This window comes from Tinamus guttatus, unplaced genomic scaffold (assembly GCF_059628265.1).
Source record: "Tinamus guttatus ecotype Peru unplaced genomic scaffold, ASM5962826v1 Tinamus_guttatus_pri_ptg000203l, whole genome shotgun sequence".
Taxonomy (NCBI): Eukaryota; Metazoa; Chordata; class Aves; order Tinamiformes; family Tinamidae; genus Tinamus; species Tinamus guttatus.
This window is the reverse complement of record NW_028288737.1, coordinates 3,922,340-3,948,623: the sequence shown is the minus strand read 5'-3', so window position 1 is coordinate 3,948,623 and position 26,284 is coordinate 3,922,340. Positions and strand designations below refer to the sequence as shown.

Here is a 26,284-nt window from a genome sequence, read left to right as displayed (position 1 = left end):
GAGATTTGGTATCTTGATCAAATATTCATTAACAAACAAAAATGACAAATAATCTCCAACGTCAGGGAGATAAGTTAATTATTAAGCTAATATGCTGCTTCAAGGCCTGTTCTAAAGTCCACTGAAGGCAATGGAGTTTGTTTTCATTTATTCCTATGAGTGTTAAAAGGCAAGTGGTCTGGCCTTGCAGTGATATGTTTAGTCAAGGGTTATAGGGCCTCATTCTTCCCTTTGGTGTACCTTAGACAGGCATTTATACCTGCAATTTAAACTGGGAAGCTCAGCTGGGATGACTGACACAGTACAGAAGTCAAGCAGGGAAGATAAAGAAAACACAAGGTGCTTGTAAAATATTACCAGTTAAAGGGGGGTTGTTTAATGCATCTGTATAAATATAATAAATCACAGCGAGAGAGATACAAGCGTGCATATGAACTTTGTTGTCCACTGATTCCTGAACATTGTGGGCATTGGGAACATAGGGTTTTGGCTTCAGAGCACCCTGTGGCTGTGATTAGTCACATCACTCTCTGATCCTACCTGGTACAGCAATGGTCCATTCTTCACATTTGAAGGATTTACTGGGTGGGGAAGGTGTCCCTACCCCAGCCAGGTTAGCAGCAGCAACTTGGAACTGGTACACCATATTTTCCTTCAGGTTTTGAATCTGTGAAATCAAGAAAATTTACCTATTGACTTGGGATTAAAGTTCTAGGAGGAAGCCACAATGCCAATTATTCAAAATAAGAGCATGCTTTTAAATGCCTGAAAAAAAGGAAAAGTTTATTAAAATCATATATAATTTGACAGTTATCTTGGCTTTCCCTCTAATCGATGGTAGAGCATATGTGAATTTTCTTAGCATGGACAAATTGTAAAACACTTCTCTTACTGATAGACACGTTGGTAGTTAGGGAGGAAACAGTATTGCTAAACAACACATATATGAATCTGTTTTGTGATCCACAGCAACTTGGCTTGAGGCAAAACTTGTTCTTGTAGCGTGGTGAAAAACATAGCACACACCTTGCACTGCTTTTGTATAGCTGCTTCACGAGGTTATAGCTACGCTGTATCTCTAAAATGGATTAAGAACAAATCAGAAGATCCAGCAGGCCCAGACCTGCTTACAGCACCAGTGAGCACTGCAGCAAGGTCCAACATGCCTGGTGGCAAGGCCATTAGTTGTGAGGGCCTCACTTACGAAAATGTAAATTGGAACTGGAGGAAAGAATTCACAGCTGATGGTTGGTTGTAATTCACAACAGAAAAACAAATCCACATAAAATGTAGTACAGACAGTTAACTGAATTCAACAAATACATCAGTAGAAAAGAGAGGTGCATCAAAGACAAATGTGTTTAGCAGGAGGACCTATTATGGAAAGGCAGCAAAAGGCCAGACATTGCATGAACCTGTACACAACTCCTCTGCATCCTCTAAATATGGACAGGTTTTCATCACTTTGAGACATAAACACTACCAACGAAGCAAGTAAAACAACGTAGCATGGCCATGCACTACAAAATTTATTCAGCACCCCACATAGCTTAACATATTAACCAGAAGGCTTCTGAGATCTCAGATAGTAACGTAATAATGTCTACCACTTATAGCAAAGATTCTTCAAAAAAAAAATCTTCCTCCTAATATGGCTTTGAGATCTGTTTTGGAAATACTGGTCACCTAATTGCCAAAAGCAATAACAAAGGTTAACTTCTTACCCTGTATGCCCTCTCACTAACGGGCTTAATGTTGGCCTCCATCCATTTCCCAGGAACTCCACCAATTACTTCACGATAGTTCACATAGTAGCCAGTAATTTCAGTTCCACCAGTGATTTTAGGTTGTTTCCATCCCAGTACCATTGAGTCACGAACACTCTCAAGTACCGTTATGTCATAAGGTGGAGATGGAGCAGCTGTTTCAACATGAATAACACATAAATAGGAAGCAGTATTGGATTAGTAAGACAGGCATTCAGTTATTGTATCCAGGTAGCCCCATCCTGCATTTCCTAATCAGGAAAGCAGCTCGGTGCGGTCAAGAAAAATTCTGCTGGAATAAGAAACGCAGGATAGAAGCTTCCATCAACCAAATGGAAAAGAAGAGGGAAAAAAAAAATCAAACTACATTGGATTTAATTTTCAAGATCATTTGTCTTTCAAAAAACAAGCCGACACATAGTGAAAAAATGTGTTGCAATTGCAGCGCTCATGTAAGTGATCAAGATTTATTTTAACATTGTGAAGAATGAGGAAATAAAATTGACATGAAAATAAAAATTGGTGATGCAATGATTTGTTTTCTTTTGATGAAAGAAAACTATTTTTCACACATGCAATATTTGTTTTAGTTCCTTTTCTTTTATAAGCCCACATTCTTCCATTCCCAGAATGCGGGTTATCTGCTCATTCTTTCTTTATTATTATTATTATTATTTTTTTAAAATTCATACACTGTTCAAACATTATCATTGCACCCTTCATATTATCTTACCTTAATGGAAGGAAGCATGACCATAGCCACTGATCAGATATGGAATATGTCTGTTACTGGAGCTTACTTTAAAAGAAAAATGCAGTACAATCCGCCTTTTTATTATGTTTTAACAGTACAGAAATCATGAATCTCATCCTAAGAACTACACCCATTTTCTTCTAATGACACTTCTATATCAGGTTTTGTTACCTTCACATATACATAATGCAGAGAGTAGGCATTCGAGAACAAATTACTGAAGTAATTAAGAAACCATACATTATTTTGGATACATTAATATGTAATCAAACAAGCTATATAATTAGTAAATGGATGACTGTTTCATTGTCAATAGCCACTATGTATGTGTAGTGGCCTCTCATACCATTACATGCATAATGATCTTAATGGAGAGCTGAGCATATAATTAATGGCTCTGATGGAAAATGCATTATTGAAAAAAATATTCACGTGTGACATGGATGAGCAGAGGTTACATATGTCCGAAGTAAATGTACCAAAGCAGTGAAATTTAATTATTTTATTAACTCTCACCTATATCTTTCTTCTCTTTCACCTTTTCCAGTGTCAAAGGATCCCCGGGTCGAGACTTACTTGCCTGCTTAGCAGCAACATTTTGTGGTGCAGATGTGGTAGCATCCTTAACCATTTCTCTCATGTAATTGTCTCCTGTGTTCCCCAGTTTGTCAGAGCTACTGGGTAGTGTGTCTCTATTACATTTAGCGTTGCATTTTAGCAAAGCATCTGTGTCAAAGATAGGCTGGGAGGACTCATGCATGCCATCCCAACTGGTAGTGCAGTCTGTTAGTCCACCAGCTTTACCACTCAGTTCAGGACACACACCATGAAGCAATCCTCCCCCTATAATTGCCAGAAAACAGCAAAGACAAGTTAAATTAGAAGGCATTGCTTTTTCTTCACTTGCTCAACAAAATTAAGAAAGGCACACAATGAACAACACAGGCAAAATATAACAAATCACATTTTTTATGGACAGAATGCAAAGCTTGGATTCACAAACATGCATAGAATACCTCTCAACCTCCTCACAAGTAATGTCCTTTTAATACTCTCTATTTTTCTAAGCAGAAGAAACATGGAATGTTAATAATAATCTTCACTTGGTATGTTTATTTTAGCATTAACTCTTCCAGGCTGTATTTATACCAATATCACAAAAATTGCCTTTGGGCCACATCTTCCTACTCTAAGGTTGTGAGATATGCAAGTTTGATACAAACAAGAGTGAGGGTGTTGCAGACATACAATTTGTCTTAGTCCAATGACCTCATTAATCTTACAGATTAGTTCAGGCAGTGGCAAACAGAAATAATTCATCCACAAGGGCAGAACACACAGAGTTATAAAAGGCTTACAAAAAAAAAAGCATTGCAGCATTTGTTATTAGGTTGAGGCATGGGAACAGAGCTCTTAGGAATTGCCTTTATATAGGATGGTGTGTATTAGAGATTGATAAATACCACATTACAGAATCAGAATGGCATTCCATTTTCCAGGATAACTGTGAAGGGAACTTGGCAGTGCTCTCTTACAGTTGTTCACAAGAAACACCTGAAGAAGACTGGATGGTGAAGGTGAACCGTCTACAGAAGCGCAGTGACTGTGAAAGTATGGCTGTGAGGCATTACATATGATCTACGAGTAGATCATTATTTGTGAACAGCATTGTAAAACCAAATAATTAGTTAGAAATAATTGCTAAAACCATCTTTACTGTAAAAAAGCATATTCAGCACTGAATGGAGCTTACCAATGGCTGCTTGCACTTCTATAGGCTCTGATTCCTGTGAAAATTCACTGAGTCCAGCTGCATTAACAGCTCTGACTCGGAAAACGTACTTCTCACCAGTGACAAGCCCATGGCAAATGAATCTAAAACAAAACAGTAGAAGAATACTCAGATTAAAAAAAAAAGAAATGACATAGGCACTGAAATGATGCAGGATGTACCTAAGCAGTTCATTCACACAAATAAGATAATGACTAAAACCATGTTTCCTTAGACACAACTTTTTTTCTCCTGTACGCATTTCCAACTAAGACTGCAAGAATTCATGTGTTCTTAGTGGGTCTATCTTCTGCTCAGTGCTGGAATGCAAAACCATACTTCCCAATGGGAACAATGCAGAAATCTGTAGTGATTATATGCACATATATATGCATATATATTCATACACACACAGAGACATATTATATATGTATGTATATATAATAGATGTACTTGCTTGTGGTATACCTTCATGACATAGCTGAAAGTTCATTGATTTTACTTACAATTATAAATGATAAATATAGCGTTCACAAAAATCACCATGCATTGTAAAAGAGCAAAAAATAAAGCGTCGCATTATTAACTTCACTTTCTTGCTTACGGATACAGCACAATAATCTTAGTTGGTCTTCTACCAGAATATTTTTTTCTGTGGGATTACATTATGATTACACAAAAAAAATCATAAATTACACCCACACTGAGAACTGTATTTTATTTCATTATGTCACACTCTGCACTACTGGTGGTAGTACAATGGTGTACAAATCAAGAATAAAAAGAAAATATTTTTCCCTAAAAACTGATTTTGAAGTATAAAATCCTGAATTTTGAAATCCTGAATCCTGAATGAAATTTTCAGAGTGGAATTTTCAGTGGCCATGCTACAAGTTTTTTTCAAAGCACCTTTTTGCTGGGTATGTACAGCAAAAAAAATAAAACATCAAAATTTACTCCATAATGCAAACAACATGCTACAGCTAATGTTTTGATTGATTTAACCAGAAAAGTCAATATTTAATATGATTTAACAGACAGCTTGTGCATGCCCCTATCATAAATTAGATGCATAGATAAAAAATATGCTAATAGAAACCTAAACAGTGTAATTCAGCATTTTTGTTTGTTTGTTTTAGGCTGAATAATGATCATGTTTTCAAATCTTGAAATAATCACAAAGTACTAAACTCTACCAATGTTTTATTTAATCACAGTATAAATCAGGGAAATATGTGTGAAAGTATATAATAATGCCAAGCACAGCATCTGAAATTATATGCACAGAAGACTTGAATGGAATTGTCACAGATGTGATCAAGAGGGGTTTTTTTTAGGTGCTCCTGATACTTTCAGCATTTAAAATGCACTTCTAAACAAAGGAGTTGGTCCAACAATATTTAGCAGAGATGTATTTGTTGCAAAAAAAGCAAACATGGATAGTAATCACAAATAACCATAATCAGTCATAACAAACAAGGGCTGCTTCTGCAGTTGACATCAGTACCTTGGGTTCAAGTTCCAAAATTACTCCTGTAGACTCTAAAACTGAAATCCTTCCTCAAAGAAAACTCTCATTTGCCCTCACTTGATTTAGCTAGCAGAGGTTTAAATATGGTTTAATTTTTCTGAGATTGATTTTCTTGTCAGTAAGAAAAATGCGCTCATATGCAATATTTAAGTGTTCATTAGTATCATTATAATCGCAAATGGTGGAGCAATTAGCAAGTAATATTGTTAGACTGATACAGTCCAAATTTCCTCCTGACACTCTTTATATACAGTTCCAGAAGCGTTTACAACAGTCTTCCAAATGAAAGACTTGGCCTCATGCAGTTTAGTTTTACTCAATGTAAGTTCACTCATTCCTCACTGTACTGTTTTTTCTCAGACTGATAGGCTATGAAATGGCTAGAAATAGTGAACAGGTTCTCTTTTCCTTCCTGCCAACATCCACGTTTTTTCCCCACTGAGTAACTGTTTTTTAATAAAAAGCTGATCATAATTTCCTTTCGGACAACAATTACATTTTGAAATATGTCTTCATAGCATCTTAAGAACTTCACCTTGAAAAAGTGTTTCCAGCCTTCGGGCTACAACAGAGCAATTACTACTACCATTACTACTAATGGCTGGAAAGCACACCAGCCACTAAATCACAAAACCTGTGATCATAATTTCCATTCTTTTAAATCTATCACCTTGTGCCTTTCACTGGATTGTTGTTGCATGGTTCCCAATGACCAGATCCAACGACACTTGACTCAATGTAGTATCCAACCAACTCCTTGGCATCTGGAGGTTCTGTCCAAGTGACAACAACTGAGGTATCTGTATTCCTAGTTGGCATAATACGGCCAGGAGCTTTGGGAATATCTGGAGAGGGAAAGAGAAATGAAATAACGACCAACCAGTTAAAATTTATGAATAAAAAAAATAAGTTAGCTGTTCTATTCTTGACTGTGCTACCACAAAACTCTTAACAACACTGATCTCATGCTGCCTGACTGATATAAAATTCAAGTCTTAAGTTTATAAACTCTTTCCTGTTTATAGCTATATCACCAAGTAACCTAGCGGGATCAGTAGGTTCAGGGCAGTGCGTTGCTGAGGGCATTTTTTTCAGATTATATTTAGTCTTAGTTTCCCTGCACTGAATGTCTCCACCAGAGATGTGATTTGGAGCTTTCTAAAGGACAGAAGTCTTAGTTGCACATTGAAAGATGTTGTACAGCCTGCAGAGTGAGTCAGAACCCAGTGTTCCCTTTGAGTACTGAAATGAATCTAGCGTTTTTCAAGAAAAGCTCTGTTTTACTCTCCCAAATCATGCACATCAAACTGCTCTGAGAACTGAAGCAATATGAAGTAAACAGAGACAATCTGGGCATTTGTTTCAAATCTGTGTTACTGTTCTGAACCAGATTGCTAAGTAAACACAGCTACTGATGCTCTCCTCTGATGAACATATTGGATTTTCTTCCAGCAGAAGTACTCTCTATATCCATATAAGTATTAAATTCTACACTTTTGCTTAATTTGGAAAACAAGGCAGATTAAACTCTGGTATGTCTGGGTCTTATTTTCAGTAAAGCCTCCAAGTAAAACAAAACATTTCTGTAATTCCAGGAGCTTTCATTTTCTTTCATTATTTGTTGCCTTTGCAGTTCTTGGCATCATTATTTGCAGTTTAATTTCCTTGGTTTGAATGTGCCGTATAACTACACATTAAAGGTTTAGCAAACCAAGCCAACATTATCTTGATTAAAAGGAATAAATCATCAACTACTGTTTGCACTTGGTTTAGTTATTGAACAGCTGTATGTCTTCGATGAGAACAGTTATAAACTGAAAAGATAGCATGGAGATCAAATTGGAGCTAATAGGACCACACACTTACCGAGTTTGTCATCCACCACAGTAGCTTCGGTTGCTTCTGAAGGCTCACCAATTCCAGCAGAATTGCAACAGCGGACCCGGAAGCAGTAGGATTTGCCTTCAGCCAAATCAAAAACTGCAAAGCGAGGAGACTTGACGGGGATCTCTGTGTTCACTCTTTGCCAGTTCTCTGTGCCAGCAACACACTGCAATCAAACCAAGAGAGCACCTTTGCAATGAAGTTCTTTGAAAGACAGAGGAAAGTTGAGGATCTAACCTGACAGAGCTTTCCACCTGGACACATCTGCTATGAGAACAGGCACTCACGTTCCTTTTTTTCGCTGTTCCACCAAACGCATGAATTTCAAAGCTTATAATGATTCAGCTAGATGACTGCCTACTTCAGAAAACATACATAGCAAGTCTACCATTTTTAATATACCGAAGCTAAGCTTCTTTCCATACCTAGGATGTGATATTATTATTATTAGAATAGTTTTGAATCTAGGGCGACTTTCAAAAGAAGTTCTGCAGACATTTAGCATCATCCAAAGAAGCTCTAACATGACTACCTTGCTTCCAGATGCTCTCATGATACTCCTGAGAATCTTTTTGGAGTGGCTTCCAAAATTAATAAGGATTTGGCTTCATTTTCCAGAAAAAAAGTGCATTTAATTTATTAATTGTATTTGTTGCTGTGGCTAGAAGTTCTGCATGTGGTGGTCACTTATGCTATTAAGATGAGTGATACATTTGTTTTCCGCATATCTTATGTTAAAAATAATTTCAAATAATGGGTCCTTGTTTCGGAGAGAGTTTGATTGTTCATGGAAACATCCAAACATATGACAGCAGTGCTGAGTAAAGCTAGGTTATTAAAAATCTTTCTTATATGGAAGCTCAGAATTTATATTTCAACCTCTTTAAGTCTGTTGCTAGGTAAAACTCATTATTTAGACCAGATTTCACAAGACATAAAAACATGCAATGTTAAGATATTTATGTCTCCCAGGATGACACCTCTAGATTGATACAGAAAAAATATGACATAGAAGTTTGTGGGAGCCATGAGATACTAGTAAAAAAGGTGGTACTGAAGACTATTCTAGATCAGCAGCCATAAGAAGGCGGCTCAGAAAAGCAGGACATTGAAATTAAAACTGATTCTGTTCCAGAAAAGAAATTTTGTGTCAGCTTTGCTGATCTGGTGAAGTAGATGGAGGATAAACATGAGAAGCAGCTCAAGAAGAAAGAGCCGACACCAAGAAAGTCTCTGGAAGAGTGCCAGTTAGTCTGTCTCACAAGACAAGTTTCATTTATTCAAATGATATATATATACGTAACTGTGACTTTGCCCTGTGCTTTCTCATCATAGAGCTTGCCAGCCTGTCTACCTAATGGCAGACCTATGGCACAATTCAAGAATGGATATTATTGTGAGACACATTCTGCATTCACTTTCCCATTTCCCTTTTTTCTTTTCTTCCTAGTGCATCACAATCTAAAGTAACAGTCATCTTGATGAAGTGTACAAGTTCTAGTCTTAGCTCTAGTTTGAAAGTCTCATCCAGTTACAAACTTTTGCTCAAGATAGCAAAGCAAATGTGAAAGACTGCCATTACATGATTATGATTTTCTCGCATTTTACCTTTTCCACAAAGTACATAATACCCTCATGGCCCCTCTGTCCAGGAGGTTTCCAGCTAAGCACAACATAGTTCTTGGTGGCTTCAATAACTTGGAGGTCTGTAGGTGGACCAGGAACAACACCCTCTGAACAGGGGAGAAAAGTAGAAAAAGGAATCAAGTTCTCATTCTTTCATATTTGTGTCAGAATTAGGCCTATAATTTTACTGTAATTAAAGCACAGAACAACTATACATATGCCTTAGCATCTATTTTCACTAGACATATATAAAATTCCAGAGTTAGAAGTCATCTCAATACTAGGTTTAAATCTTCTCGTTTTAACTATAAGCATGTCTGTTTATTTGGTCCTGAATAGTGAGACATCACCTTGACAACAAAGTTTGAAGTTGTTAAAGGTCAAGTGACTCTAGGAACAACAAACTCTGGGTGTGTGCCAAAGCCCACTGAATTCACTGGGAGTTAACCTGGTTTTTTTGCCCATCGGCTTCTCATCAGATTTTTGAAGGCAAAGGGATGTGTTTACCTGCAGGTTCTTCCTCAGTGACAATAATCTGTCCAGTCCAGGGAGCCGAAGGGTGACCTTAAACAGATGTCAGAGATATCATAAAAATGAGAGGCACCAGGAACAGTTCAAGTAACTGGAAAATTGACTCTTTCATAGTTTAAAACTAGGACATTAACTCAATTTTTGGTCTCTGCTGTGACTGTTGCTCATGTAGAGATGCCCAGGATAGATTCAGGGTGACTACATTGAATATTGAAAACAGTTTAGCAGTCAATATAGGTGGAAAATTTTGACCCATTCAGATATATATTCCATGCTAAAATGTCACTGAAATCACTTAGATCATAGACACAAGCATTCAGCTTACTCAATTCAGGATTTTTAGAAAATCAAACTATTTTCTGCATTCTATTAACATTTAGCAGCTCACTTGGTAGAAGGACTACCAAGTTCCTGCAGGTTGGTCTTTGTGTTATCCCAATTTTCCTCATATTACCAAGTTTCAAAACATGGGTCATAGTCACAGAGATTACTCAGTGTGACTCAACATACCATATCAATTTGATGTGCTTCAGGTGACTCTCTCTGAGTGCCTTATGTAAGTAGGATGTAAAACCCCAGAATTATCACAGTTTTGTGCTGAGCTATTAACTCAGGTCAGAGCAGTTTCCGGGATAATTTGCTAACTGCTGTTCTCCTCCTCCACGTTTGCACCTTATATTGGCTGATCTGTTTCATAAACGCTAACAGAGAGGGATGAAGGTGGAGAGAAAAGCGGATCATGACAAAGAAGATATATGAAGGTGAAGAGGCCACCAAAACCAGGTTTCCCCTTCTGAGACAGCTTCCACATTTCCCGCTAAATCAAAAAGCCTGGTGGCTTTGCGTGCAGTTTAAGCAAACAATCTCTTGACATCAGACCATTTTAAATTGTCAAACTGCAAAACCGAGTAGAAATAATTAGATTGTAGACATACATGTTTTGACATGTGGGTAGACAGGGATTTTGAAGCAACCTTTTAGTTAAAATTCTCACCAAAGCCTTTTTTTTCTGGGATATTGCCGGGTCACAGGAAAAAAAAAAAAAAGTCCTTGACTTGCACAGCACTAACTTTAGAGAGCTTGTGCTCAGTTCTCTGTTGGGCTTCCCCGGCATTTTATAGAGTTTAGTGCAAGCCTTTGATCGTCACAGAGGACAGAGGCAGCCACCCTTGTCTGGGGCACAAAGAGAGACTCTTCACAGAATCTGCTCGGCTGCTTTGTTGTGTGAACAAAAGTGTGATCAAAAGCCACTCTCTCCCCTGCGCCTTTCCCCATGTTCCTGCGAGCGCAGCGCTGCCCTCAGCCAATGCACTGGAGCTTTGTGCAAAGAGCAGAGACCACCTCCCCTTGGCAAGCCTGGCTCCAAAGACTGTTTTGTTTTGGTCTTGCTCCCTCTAGTGGGATTTCAAAGGCTTATGAGTAAACAGTCATGAATTTTTCATCGGTTACAATTTCTGAATATGTTAAAAAAAAAAAAAAAGGAATAGATTAAAAAAAAAGGGAACATCTCATACTTCTAAGCCTGGCTCTGTCAGCAGGATCCAGCGCAGCCACGGGCTCAGACACCCGGGATGGAAGGCTGATGCCGACTTTGTTCACAGCTCGCACTCGGAAAATATAGGAGCGGCCTTCAATGAGGCCAGTGACAGGAAACCGAGCAAACTTCACCGGAGTCTCATTGCACTGGGTCCAGTGGGTGGTGCCAACCTCACATCTGAGAAAACACAAACAGCAAGAGTAGTACAGGGAAGGAAAAAATGCAAACTGAGGCTACCCTCCCTGTTACGGTTTCACCATCTGTTCACATCCATTTGCTCAATCATACTAGTTTCTGCAGCAGTGTTGTATACTGGTGACAGCAAAGCAGCTGCACGAAGGGGTCAGGGCTGAAGTACCATGTGGGAATGCACTAAATCCCTTGCAGCTGAGCTCCTTCTTGCCTGAATCGAGGAAGAAACCTAAAGCTATTCATGAGCAAAACTCACTTCACTGTTCAAACCCTTCAGCTATGCTGCGGGATCTATAGGGAGCATCAGGTTCAGCACATGCAGCCTCCAGCAGCCAGTTTGATCATCTTACATGCGCAGTGCTCAGTGGGCTGCTTTACTGTAAATCTGGCAAAATAACAGGCTTCTCAGGGCATGGGAAGCTCTGCTGCGAGTTCAGTGCCCAAGCTGTTACCTACAAGGTTTCAGCCAGACCCCGCTTCAGATGCCACTTAGGCTGCCCAGGGACATTGAGGTTTGGCCACTAACCCTGGAGAAGTGGAGGTGGTCGGTGTCTCACTCCCGGTAAGCCTCACAAACAGCTGTTTGGCTGGAGGAAGGGAAAACTAGCAGCAGCAGTGGCAGAGCTTTCAGCTTAGAGAAGCAGAAGGAGCCGTTGTAGGCAGCTTCCCAGTGCCGAGGAAGTGGTCAACATAAGCAAGAAGCAGGAGCTCAGGAAAGACTTTTTATTGTTTCTGAGATGTTTATTGAAGTTAATGTGTCAGTGCCTACCTAGATTTCTTAGTATGTCTTAACATTCATTTTCTGAGAAATGTTGGCTCACCCAGGGCGGGTTTGTGGCTCAGACACCTGCTTGGGGTTAAGGATGCCTGAGTTTTGATTCTAGCTTTAGCAGACTACATGTACCACTTTAAGCAACTCAGTCACACTCCTAGGCACTTAGATGCTAGCCTAGTTGAAAACTTGAGTGCCTAAATATATTTGGTAGTATTTGACCCTTTGCACTTTCTTTAATGGATATCTTCTTTGCTATGTACTCTGAGGAAAGTAAGTGCTATCAAAACTATCTCGGTAGCTGATGCACATAGAGAATTCAAGATTTGCCAACGGTCATGTGGGAAAATCTATAATAACCCAGAGATCAGATAGCATCTTCTTAAGTCTTACACTAGGAAAGCATGTTGGTTTGGGTAGGTGGATCTAAAGGTGTATTGTAGCTTAAACAATACAAAAGTTTTGTACAGTATTGTAGAAACAAAGAAAAAGATGAGCCTTGCTCCAAAGAGACCACAAGACAAACTGAGTGTTGTTGCTGCAGTAAAGAGTATGGCAGATAGTCTTTGAAGGAGTAAAGGAGGAATTTTTTTTTAAAAAAGGCAATAAGAACAAAAATAATGACTATTTTATCACAGATTTTTAAATGTGTCTTTAAGTTTTGGATTTACAAGGCTCAGCATGGATTTCTCAGTTTAGCATGCTCACTGACCTGTCAATGAAGTATCCAAGGATGGGGTTTCCTCCATCAACAGCTGGCTGCTTCCAGGAAACAATGACATAATCTTTGTTGGCATCTAGGCACTGCACATCCAGAGGTGCGCCAGGGGCGCCTGGGATTTCAGCATCAGCATCTGTCAGGGTGGAGACATGCATTTCCAAACGTGAACCACAGTTCTTCCACAATTACTCTTTAAGGACTACACTTTGTTCTTACTGAGCCAAAAAAAAAGTTTCCGGCTTCAGAAAGCGTTTGTTTTTTTTCTCATCTATGTTTTTCTAGGTTTTGTTTTCTCTCTTATCAACATTTACAATATGCTCTAACACATGCTGTAATGTAATTGATATAGACATTTGAATAAAATTGGAAACATGCATTTTGATTAGATAGATACCAGAGATACAGCTGAAGCAAAAATGAGGTAGACTGTATTTACCTGCCATTCTAGTTAGAAGAACAGACTGACGTTTTGCCTTGTAACCACACAATAGTTCAGTCAAAATTACTCAACCATATCACAGTCTTCTAAGAAATGCACTTCCCTTTTTTGACCTAACTGCTACATACTCCCATGAAAATACTGATTGACTAAAATTTCAAAAAACAGAGCATAGTGCCTGGCACAAGGGAATTGTTATCCAGCTCTGATTCATGAGACGAGAGTGGTATTCTTGTGGGGAAAAAATAGCCTTTGCAAGAAGATTATATCAAAGACTTTCAAAGAAGAGAGATTGTTTCCCTACATATGAACATCAATTTGTACAATTATAAGTGTCATTTTCTAAGCTCTGTTGTGAGCTACTTCAAAAGAAACCCTATAATAGACAAGAAAGAAATGCAGACATAGAGGAAAATAATGTTTTGCTAGTAAACATTGTTCTTACATTCTATCTAAAACTCAGTTCTTGTAGTGTTTGATGTTTCACGACATTGCAGCATTTTCTATTATACTATACAGTAAGTCCTGGTTTTTAAACTCCTGGTTTTCAGAAGAAATGCCTTACAAGCTTATTTAATATACTTAATTAAATAAAAAAGTGGTCTTCAGAAAAATCACTTTACTCTTTCATGGGCATGATAGCATGACATGGAGCTTTTGAAGCCATGTCAAAGTTACTGAGCATAGGTTCAAATTACAGCTAACTACGTATATTTTTAAAAAACTATAATTAACAAAGGAAGCAAGTAATTTTAAAATAAATTTTAAAATAAAATAGTGAAAAAGAACCTGTCTTTGGTGCTCTCTGTACAAAAGGCTTTAATTGCCCATATTTACCACTTGACAGAACACGAGACCCCACAGTTTCTTTCCAAGTCAGACTGGAAAGTAGTGTGACAATCAGGGCTGCTCACAGGCTTCAGAGGGCTAGAATTTCATCCCTGGCTGCCTGCTGACAAATACTGACCTGTAGCCATGGCAGAAAAGTAACAAAGCTCTCTGCAAGCCTCACGTTGTGAGCCTGGTTAGTGTGCTGCACCCCACTCCCTTCCCTCCATACCCCAGGATTCCTACTTGCTGCAGAAGGACAACGAGTGCATTTAAATACCATAGCTATCTGTTTGCAGCAGCTTTGCATACATATCGAGAAAGGCAGTGAAGAATAAACTAACCCATGGGGACTGCAGGGAGCACATAAACAAAAGAGTGAGAAGGTAATTAATCTAATTAGAATTCGGCAAATCCACCAAATGGAAGATATTCTTGTGAAATGGACCATGGTTCACAATCAGTTCATTCCAGTATCACCAGGAGATGGAATAGGAACAAACCCCTTAATTTATTCTTTGGTAGCACAATTTAAAACAAAGCAAAATAGATAAGTCCTATTTTTTCCTCTCCTTATTACATAGTAACCAATGCTCATTTCCACAGACTCTTCCTTCAACTGATGAAACATCTGCTTCAGCAATGTTTCCTGAGCCTGCTGTTATCTGTGCCTCAGTGAGTCCTCCTGGACTTGGTAAACCAATGCCTCTGGGCATGTTCTGAGAGCCCAGAATATCCATTGTCTTTTGAATTAACATTACTTGTTTCAGCTGCTTTTAGCAGGTGGGGCAGATATAGAATGAGTACATAACCTGATAGCCAAGGCCCTTCTTAAAAAGTACATTCTCTCTAATAGAAATTTGAGGAAGTATTTCATGGTACAAGGAAATAAAAAATTGAATCCCTACACTCAAATGACTGTGACAGCCTTGCTACTTTACTTCCATGTATCACAGAGTCACAGAAAGGTTTTCAGATCGGAAGGTTCCTCTGGACACCATCTAGTCCAGCCCCCCTGCTCAAAGCAGGGCCAATCAGACCAGGTTACTCAGGACCGTGTCCTACAAGTCTTGAATATCTCCACAAAGATAGAGATTCCACTGCCTCTCATCCTGTCACTGAGCACCATCAAGAAGAGTCTGGGCTCACCACCTTTACTCTTCCCTGTCAGGTATTTACACATCGATAAGATCCTCTTGAACCATCTCTTCTCCGAGTTGAACAGTCCCAACAGTCTCAGCCGTTCCTCATATGTCTGAACTTCCAAACCCTTAATCACCTTTGTGATTGCACCAGTATGCTCATGGCTTGCTCCAGTATGTTCATGTTTCTCTCACACTGGGGAGCTCAGCACCTGACACAGCCCTTCAGATGTGATCTCAGCAGTGCTGAGCAGAGGGGAAGCACCACCTCACTCCGCCTGCTGGCAAAGCTCTGCCTCGTGTGGTCGAGGATGCTACTGGCCATCTTTGCCCAAGAGTACATTGCTACCTCACATCCACCTTCGTGTCCACCAGGACCACTGGGTCATTTTCTGTCAAGCTGCTTTTCAGCCTGCCGTCCCCACCCTGTACTGGTACATGGGGCTATTCCTCCACAGCAGCAGGACTTTGCATTTTACTTCTATTGTATTTTTTCCTGTGTTTTGATCAAAAGAGTGGGTTTTGGCTAGTGTTGGGATGTTTACAAAAATACATTTCAAAGTTATTAGCTAGATTTTTCCTCGTGATGATTTGCGTTTAGTATTGCTCATGGGTTGAAACTGTGACAGGGATGTGATATTACAGCAATACCTCAAATTCCCTCCTCAGAATGTCAATATAGCTTAGAAGAAATCTTCCAGTATATGTGCCCCAGCTTCAGGTATGCATAATGCACATCCAAAGATAGCAACTTTCTATAATGCTAGAAAATAACTGTTGTTAGAAAATGATTTTTTTTTTTTTTTTTTTTGGTTAGGAAAGACTGAGACCGATTTTGCCTGCAGTTTTTCCTCATTTCTCTACTGAGTCTGTTTGGTTCATAAGACACTATCCTACCTCGAACAAAGACATAGCCACTGTACTCCTCATAGTATTCTCCCATCACCACACGCAGAGTGTAAAGACCTTCATCCTCCTTGTTTGCATGAGTCAGTGTTAATGTAGCTCGCTCCCCACTCCAGTGCATCTGGACCCATTTGGATGGCGTAATAAGAACACCTAGAAATTAGAAAATTTTATCATGAGAACTGGTTGAATCTACAGTTCCTTCTAATGAATCTATTCTACAAAGTAATAGTTAGGAAATACAGAAGAATCAACACAACTTTCCATTTTCAAAGACAATCATAAATTATACTTAGTTCAGCTCTCATGCTGAAGTTGTCTTCATTTGAAAATTCTGACTTCAGAAAGAAAAGTTTTTTTTAATCTATTGCACAACAGCTTTGTTCAATTACTTTAAAAATGTCTTAGCATATGAATAAGCAGTAAAAGCTATATGGGCTATACAATTCGTGTCACATCAATTTTGAAGCTGACCAAAATGCTTTTACTTCTAAAATTTATAAAAGAAAAAAAAAAAGGGAAGGGAAAGGAAGGGAAGAGAAGGGAAGGGAAGGGAAGCTGGAAGACATTTTCACAGTTTTCCTTCCCTCCATTTTTTAACTATGGAACTATTATTTTCACTTCAAAATGGAAATTTTGGAAAACTTTGAATTAGAAAAAACATTATCATTTAGAAGGCTGACAAAATGATGACCAATTCACAACATTCGCATATACCAAACTAAGTAAAGAAACTAAACCAAAGAAGTTTATATTTTTTCTCATCAAGCATTCTCACCATTTCTGTACCATTCGATGTCTGGTTTGAAGCGCTTAATATCCGGATTGATGACAACTGTGCAACCCAGACTCATTGTCTCGCCTTCTCTCCCAAAGGTGACATCAAACTTGTCAACAAAACTGATTTCAAATCTGGAAGCAAACCCATGTGGGGTAACACCGACTGTAAGAAGGAAAAACGATCTGTCTGTTTACTTTTCCTCTTTTTGTAGGAAGACTAGAAAGCAAAAGTACCCAATGTTTATGAATATAAACTCAGGTAAAATCTGAGTTATAAAGAAAAGAATTAAAGGTAATTGCAATGTCAAATAATTCAATCTTAGCTAGTACAGAAAATCAACTAATTTATTTAATCATACAAGCTCTAGTTCTTACCATGAGTTAATTTTAGGAAGAAGGACTGCTCCATAATTTTATTACAGATTTTTTTTCAGAATTTCAGATCCAGCATTTTATTATTTGGTTACATGAATTATTTTATAATTTTAAAATACTTTTTTCTTTTTCTGCTGAACTCCTTACTACATCTCAAGATACTCATTTTGATAGCATAAATAAGTCTTTTTTGGACTCTTTATGTAAAATGAAACCTCTGTTTACCTAGAAATTTGGGTACCTGCTCCTACTGAAATAGTTTATCTTTCCTGCTGTTGTATGACCTGAGATGTGCAGTATTGCAAATGGATTTTATAAGTACTTCATGCTTTTTCTTCACACACATGGTACAGGTGCTTCTCTAATTGTTTTGAAAATACCTCAGCTGATAAAACCTAAGGTCACATATTTTACCCCCGCAACCGTCTTACACTGGTAACCCACAGTTTTCCTATGATCAGTGAATATATAGCTCTTCCTCTTCCTTTTCCATTACCAAATCTCAAATTATATTGGAAGTTCTTGGCCTACCATTCAGTAATATTTTGTATAATTTCATTTCCGTTATTTCAGAACATCAGTATCAGTGAATTTGCAGCATGTCCCTCATTCTATTGGTGCTACTACAATTTAAAAAGATGTCCATAAGGCTCTTAGTTCAAGCCTTCCATGCAAGGACCCCATGGTACCTAACAGACATGTTGTATGTAGGTGGGTGGATTTTCTTAACACTTATGATTATGAAAGTGTTTATGCAATGTTGTAAATGAGTTCAAAATGTGAGGCCAGTTTCTCAAGTAAAACCAAATTCCAATTTCTACATTGATATGCCCAAATTTAAAATTCTGGAGATCTTTGTTATGCATCTTCACAACATATTGAATCACATAGACAGGAACTAGTAAGTCATCTAGTCTACTCACAAACACGCACCCCCGCCCCCAGCCCTTTTATCCAGGCTATATTTTACATTTTGCAGACGGTCCCTCTGCTCCTTCAGCAGGTTTTATTCCAGAACCACACCAATATCAAAAGGACTGTCACAAAATATCCTCTCGATTTTCATCCCCCTGCCAAAGCTGGAATAGTGGATGTTTCTTATACAAGCAAATAGAAGTAGCCACACACCCAGAAGATAATGCCATTTGCACTTATAGATAAGGCTGAAAACATCCACAGTAGTAGAACTCAATACCTTTGCAAATGACACCCGTTTTCTTTTTTAAATAAAGTTACAAAATATTCTGCTTAGTCATTTGACATGATGTTACAATTGTAAATAAATGTCAAACAAACAACTTACAGCCCATAGGCATAGTAACAGTTCCAGGGTGTAAAAGACTTGCATCAATTTCTCCTTTGTATCCTAGATGCACATATAAAAACAGAGAAACTATTACCTGAAAGTAAAAGCACTCCAAGCCACAAAAAATGAAACCGGTAACATACATCTTACAAAAAAAAAAAAAAAACAAAAGAAAAAAAAAGTTTTGCAAACCTACTCTTTACCACAAGGGACGCGTAAGCTGAAATTTCTCCTTTAACATTCATAGCAGAAGCATGATACTGAGCAGTGTCTTCAAAATCACATCTAAAATGACATAAATAATTAAGCAGAGCATCCATTACTGTTTGGCATTCCTAGAACCTATGTTTAAGGTCCAAGAAAAAAAAAGTATTAAATCTACAAAGAAGCAGAAATTGGGAGTCAAACACACTGGACACTGAACTGACTGTACTCATTAAGTTTTTCTCAGTGTTAAAAATCAAGTGTTTTAAAAAATAACTCTTTTCAAATATCACTGATCTGAAATTGAAATATAGAGGAAGTAGGACAAAATGTCTGATTATATTTATGTTTAAATCATCATCTTGGAATCCAGGAGGATGTAGGTAGCGAAGACAAAGCTGATTGTCCAAAATTACATGATTATGTCTCAGGATTTCTATGGTTCTTAATGCAAGTGACTGCAAATTTTCCCAAATGGAGGATAAAAATAAATACTGCTAAAAATCCTTCTTGTGTGAGGTCTCCTCAATTCTGTTCATAATCTCAGTAAGCACCAGCAACTTTGCCCAATTTCAAAAATAGTTATTTTATATATTTTTAGCCTAAACTAGATGTTTCTCATGTTTAACAGCACATATAGAGGAGGAGAAAAATAGGAAAAGTAACCACAACCATCTCACACGTTTCTGATTCATTCATAGTTAGAATAATGCACATAAACTACTCTGGTAAATTGCTCGTCCTCTATTGATGAAAACCAGAACGGCTTCAACATTTTGTAGACAGCATTCTCTGCTGCACAGACTTAATAACTCTTACCCTTACATCCCCAAGAGATATGTACGTAGTTTACAGGTCTCAATCTATACCAACATTTCAGTTTAAGTTATTTGCTAAATTAGCCAGTATTCCCTTACGTGCTAATCTCCAGTGAGTGAAGCCCATATCGATTTTCAATTATATACTTGTCAGGGTGGGCTTGTACATTGATGGGCACATTGTTTTTGTACCTATGGAGAAACAAAGCAATATGTCACAAACAGAAGCACAGATTCATACACTTTAATAGGTCAAGTTATGGTGTTTGGAATATAATATCATCTTCTGCAGGTTTCTCTTAAATTAACTGTAGTCTAATATCTGGGAAATACATCGCATATCTTTGGAAGCCTAACTTCTCTCTCACTTGTCTCTTCTCCCTGCTTCAGAGGAGTTTTATTTTCTAGTTTAAAGAAAGAATAGGCTTGAGCAGTGAAAATTAGTTTATAATACCATGACTTATTTCTTGCGACTATTCCTTGTCTAGGAATGGAAGAATCACATGAGCAACATTTCAGAGCTTTGTCAATCAACAGCAATAAAAATTATATCATGTTTTTACTCACCAGGTATTTTGCATATTTTTTTGGCTTGCACATTCAATCTACTTTTAAAACCTTCATATGCACAAAAATATCAGTAGGGAATTAAGTTTGAGTCTCACAGAGGGAGAATTCAGTAGTGCAAAGTAGTTTTTTCTCACAAATCATTGCCCAGAAGGCCGTTAATTCTGAACAACAGATGGTGTTATTAAATAATGGATCAAATGAAATCTGTCATAAATGAACACTAATGATACAGAACCATCGGTGATAGGTTGACAATGGAAGTCTAATAAAATTAAAAACCAGAATTGTATTTGGTACATTTGTGATTGAATTGAAGAGTTCTGTAAGGACAAAGGCTCCCTAAGACAGACAGCTTTCCTTGTGCTGCTCGAGGTGTATATATTAGGGATTCAAAAGATAAATGACTATAGATGGACATGTCTTTATCTCTTACTTGGGAGTAGTTTAACTAGGCCTTTCTTTTCATGAGCCATAATAGATATCCATCCTTAAATGTCAGTTTCCCTCAGGATTTTCCATCAGGGAAGGGAACGGGTCTGATATCAGTGGTATACCCTATTTTACCAACCAGAGAGTAATACGCAACTTTATTTTTGTGAAGGATATTGTTAAGTTAATATAGCTCAAGATAAACCTATAATTGCAATAAATCTGAAAATTGCCTTTCAGTACTTTCAATATTTCCTGCCATTGGTAATAAACAATATTTCCCTTGTTGTTTTTAGGTATAGTAATGCACTGGGATTTTTCAAAATGCCGAAGTGAGTGAAGATCATAATCCCTAATTAAGAAGTCTGTAAAAAGGGACTTACTACAATGCAATACCCTCTTCTCCACACTTCAAAGAGCAGCAAAGTTTCTTGTTCCCTTTACAGATCTCCTTGCTCTATCCTGACACAACAAATAACAATACGTAGGTCAACTAAGAGTAAACCTATTACCACCACTCTCACATATTCCATGAGATAGTGCTTCCTAGACTGATCTGCCTGGAAACATCTATGCGTCTTTATATTCCATGTGCTGTGCCAAACGGTTTAAAAAATAGAATAAAGTCATCAGACCTTAATGCTTTTTTCCAGGAACATGATTATGTGTGTTCAGTCTCTGACCTGCTCTGTGAAACAGAACAGCGTTGGGCGCTCTCTGATCCTGGTGGCAGCAAGAACGCTTGTTTGCGTGCAGAGCTGTGCAGAACCAAGCTTCAGCTGAGCTAGGTCAGTATAAGAAGACTTTCACTTCCTCTGTCTTCATTATCAGATTATGAAAATATAGCTGTTACGGTTTTCACTTGTTTATATTAATATACAAAAAAAATATGGCTCGTGCTAGAAGGACCACTTGTTATTTCTGGAAAGACAGATTCCAGTACAGCCACATCATTAGCTAATGTTGGACTGCAACCTCTCAGTGTCATTATGCACTAAGAGTTTATGCTTTCTGCTACTGGTTTCAAATGTCATAAGTTTTTTGCAGGGCTTTTTTTTCCCACCCTGCCGGGGAATAAGAACAACTGTATCACACTGCAAGACTTTCTTCAGAGAAAGTGCATGAGATTTATAATTTATTATTGACAGCATGAAGAGGTTTTCATTGCTTATACAAAAAAAAAGAATGACTATTTGGAATTCATGAGGGACATTAAGTTAGAAATTCTGAATGAACACTGATTGATTCAGGCCAGTGCTATTTTGTATCCTTGAGCAAAGCCACCTGTTAAAAATGGCTATGAACTCATTTTTTCCCATTAGTAGCCTAGGGCAAACTAAAGTCCTCCTGGAATTCACATGCACAGTAAAATATTGTGCTAAATTTCACCACCCCAATTTAGTACTTAGTTAAAAGGCTGGTTGACTTCAGTAAGAGCAAAGGTAAATAGCTGAAGGCTTGATTTAACCATGTCAGGTTTTTGGGATAAGGTGAATCTCAAAGTGAAAATGGTTCAAATCTTGTTTTTTTTTGGTTCAGATACAGTTATAGTTACAGCTATGGGATACAGTTGGGTTACAGCTATGAGTGTGGATCCTAAGCTGACCATTCATTATGTTCAACAGATATAAGATCTGAAACATTTGTCTCGAATCCTTGCTGAGATGAATGTCACAGCTGAGCATTTACAGTTCTTACAGAATTGGAAAAATGTATCCATACAGAGCTTGACTTTTCGTGTTTCAAGTTAAAGAGAAGAGACTTCTGGGCATCAAGTATGGCCTATTAATGTATTTTTTGTTCAAGCACTCATATTAAGGTCTTATAGGTATCAGAAAAACAGAATCTATTAAGTAATTCAAATAGTAAACTAAAATATTAATATATGAATATTAATTAACATCATGATATAATAGATATTTTCTGTTGTCTCTACAAATCTGGGTACTAATAATTTATAATCAACAATTAATGCTTAGTGCTATATCTAGACTTATTCCAGTTGTTTTATATATGCATTGTAGAAGACTTTTAGATAAAACGATGAATATCAAATTCATTTCACATTTGAAAAAAGTTATTAACTATTATCTAATATATCTGTAAAAAATAAATAAGAAAGAGCAACCCAGTAGATAATGAGACAGTAAAGTTTTAAAAGACAGTTGTAATTAAGCTAATTAAATTACAAGCATGACAAACTTTAACCCCAGACCCAAGTTAGATTTCCAGCTCTGTCCAGTAGTTTATTTGAGGGTCTTACAATACAGACTTGGTCCAAAGATAATTCCAAGCAATAGAAAAATTCCAATAAACTCCAGAGCTTTCTGTAGACTTGGATGGCCCTAAATCTATCCACAGCCTTTAAGTTCAAATTTGATGTGGTCCCTGTAAATATCCTGTATCATGAAATTTTAATTCCACCGAGATTCAGTACTTTTAACTGCTCAGCTGCTACACAACACGGAAGCTTTTAGAAACCATCCTCTCAAAGATAGCACGGTGAATATGTTTAACTGCTATTTTTCCCTCTTCAGAGCACAGAAAGAATTTTTTGGATGTCTTCAAACATGTCTTCAAACAAGCGTGGTGACTTTATATCTTTACTGAAGAAATACTTCATTCCCTAAGATGAGTTTGGATATTGGTTATATGATGGCTTTCAATGACAGCAATACAAACCTACCATGTAACACGGGGTTCTGGCCAGCCAGCCACGGTGCAATGAAATTTGACACTTTGCTTTTCCCAGATAGTGTGAGAACGAGGCTTGATAATAAACTCAGGAGCATGTAAAAGTTTATCTTGATTCAACTTTTTGTGGAATGCCTGAGTATCTTCTAACTGGAAAAGAAACATTTCGTCATAAACCTCAGTCTATAGAAGTGCAAATCATCCATATTCAAAAACATTTTTGGAATTTTTTTAAGAGCAGAAAAAAAATGTATTTATTTTAAAATTGAGATATATTTAAGGTATTTATCTCATTTGGAGCCATGAAACAATATTATTCATCTTCAAGATATTCTCCTTTCAAAATAATTTGATTTGTTTTTCCTGTTTGTTTCCCCTCTCCTCCTCCCCCCTTAGGACTATTCTAAGTAAAATAATTTTCTGTATTTAAGGCTTGTTTTTGGAATACAGAATCAAAGATGAAATTAGTCTCGAATTCAGATGCCTTCTGTATACCTTTTCTAATATGAAATCATATTTGCCTAGCACATCTCTGAGAGACCTGTTATCTAATCTTTTTTACTGATGGGGTCATTCCTCTTCCCAAAACGTTTCAACTGTTTGACTCTCTACAGCATTAGAAAAAAAAATCCTAATTTTCCCTAACTGTCTTATGTATGGAGAATTGCAAATCCCTTAAGATTACTAAAAGAACAGTTTTCATTTCTTTCAAATATTCTCAGTCTTTTATAAACTATACAATACCTATTTTCGTTATAATTGTGTTTTTCATCTCATCTCTGAACATATTCCACTTGTCCTTAACATTTGTAAAATGTTGACAACTCAGTCAGTATTCATCCCACAGTTTCCAATACAATAATTACTTCCTATGTTTTAATTACAGGACTTTTGAATGCATTCTAGAGTGGCATTGAATTTATGACCTATTAAAACTTCCAGATCTCCCAGTACTTTTATGTAGCCAGTTATTCCTCACTTATTTGTTCTTTTTCTTCTGTGTGTAATTTTCATTTTCTTTATTAAATTTCACCTACAGACTATTTCTCATTTTTTCAAGATGTTTTGAATTCAAACCTTCAAAGTCTTTACAATCTTTCTAGCCTGTTGTTACAAGCATATTTTTAAGCACAGTGTCAATTCCTCTGCCCAGAATATTAATAAATTTTTGAATAAAACATGTCTGCACTTGATATATCCTGTCAGTCTGGTCAAAATGTATTTGTAACTACTCCCTAAATATTATTTTTTAACAAGTCACACAGTAACTTGTCAAAACTATGCAAGATTAGAGATTCAGTTCTAGATGTCCTCCACAATTCCCTCATTTATATACTGTGATTCAAATTCTGTGTTAAATACTTGGGACAAAGTTGTTCCCTGTCTATAAAACAGCCATCATCTTCTACTGAGAAGTGTTGCCTAGCAAGTGCCTCATCATTCAGGAAAACGATGCTGTGCCAGTTAGACAGGTATCAGCTCAGCAAAATAGTTTTACCCCATCCCGATCTCCCTCCCTCACTCCCAGCACAACTGAAGAGCTCCTCGTACTTACCCAAAGATAAGAATTGGATTTTAGCCATTGAAAAAACATTTCACTGTTTTCTGTCACTATTGTGGTTGCTACTGGTATTTGTAGATCAGGGACCTGTTGTGCCAGGTGCTTTACAAACACCAAACAACAAAAGATCCACACTGCTTACCATCGAGTGTTCATGTCTATATTTTTACCGTTTTCTGCAGGGCTACACGTTCAGCAGACTCCCGGATTGCTATTTTCCTTGATTTTTTTTCATGATGCTCTTCTTGAGAAGCCGATGTGGCCACTTTGCTCACGCTAACTCCTTCACCTTTAGCCAAAAGGTTCCTTCTGGCAATATATGCAGCACTTTCTTTGATTCTTTCTTCTTCTGTGTCTGTTATCCCACTGATATTCACTTCACTGAAAAAAATGTAGAAAGCAGAATCACATTGGAAAATGAAGAGAACACACTCCATTGATGCTATCACATTAGATAACTGCAATGAGTATAAAGAGGCCAACAGTCTTTCAAAATGTGTGTCTGCTTTGAGGATCATTACCCCCTACAACAATCTCACATACCTTCAAATCAGAAATAAGGAGGGTACTGCAGAGTGATGAGTCTTTCAGTGTCTGAAGTCACGACCACTTGCAGTGCATCTCCTGATAAGTATACTGTGCACATTTTCAGTTTAATGATTCTCCTGCTGTAGTTCTACATCTCTATTGCTATAAAGATTAGCATAAGGCGTAATTTCAGGTCTGTAGGCTCACATTTCAATTACTGACTTATGGCTATGGCATTTGCAGTAACAACATTAAAGGAGGCAGGAGAGTGTAGCTGCACAACTAGGTCCTCGTGTTTGAATTTTACAAAATGAGCATCATAGTACACCGCAAAATTTCTCTTTGTTCATTGAAAATTCAATCTATTTGTGTTTGTAAACTGTTTGTTCTTTCAAGTGCTTTCAAAAAGATGATTTAATGATTTCTGATTCCTTTATTTCCTTGCAGTATCTCCCTCAGGCTTTATGTAAAGGGAAAGAGGATGAGCAAAGAACTGTTCCTTTCAGTGGTTCCAATCCTGTTTTCACATGCACGTGTGGAAGTACCACTGCTGCTAAATTGTTTTTACACACCATAGCTATTATAAGAGCGCATATGCTATGAGAGTCCCTTGACGTAA

At 37.5% G+C, this 26,284-nt stretch overlaps 1 protein-coding gene across 3 annotated transcripts in view; it reads right to left on the bottom strand.

The window, feature by feature from the left end:
* The window catches only part of MYOM1 (myomesin 1), a 73,297-nt gene that overhangs the window by 30,931 nt on the left and 16,082 nt on the right, over positions 1-26,284 (bottom strand). The window contains exons 4-20 of one of the 3 annotated variants that reach the window (XM_088524084.1): positions 25,308-25,518; positions 23,569-23,726; positions 19,983-20,075; positions 19,058-19,146; positions 18,859-18,921; positions 17,179-17,343; positions 16,392-16,553; positions 13,077-13,218; positions 11,378-11,577; positions 9,840-9,896; positions 9,315-9,439; positions 7,689-7,872; positions 6,493-6,667; positions 4,274-4,395; positions 3,037-3,363; positions 1,725-1,921; positions 541-667 (exon numbers count right to left, since the gene is read on the bottom strand). In XM_088524084.1, coding sequence (XP_088380210.1) covers positions 541-667; positions 1,725-1,921; positions 3,037-3,363; positions 4,274-4,395; positions 6,493-6,667; positions 7,689-7,872; positions 9,315-9,439; positions 9,840-9,896; positions 11,378-11,577; positions 13,077-13,218; positions 16,392-16,553; positions 17,179-17,343; positions 18,859-18,921; positions 19,058-19,146; positions 19,983-20,075; positions 23,569-23,726; positions 25,308-25,518 — 2,597 coding nt within the window. The remainder of the gene's footprint in view (positions 1-540; positions 668-1,724; positions 1,922-3,036; positions 3,364-4,273; positions 4,396-6,492; positions 6,668-7,688; positions 7,873-9,314; positions 9,440-9,839; positions 9,897-11,377; positions 11,578-13,076; positions 13,219-16,391; positions 16,554-17,178; positions 17,344-18,858; positions 18,922-19,057; positions 19,147-19,982; positions 20,076-23,568; positions 23,727-25,307; positions 25,519-26,284) is intronic. The other 2 variants (XM_088524082.1, XM_088524083.1) reach the window with 2 other exon arrangements.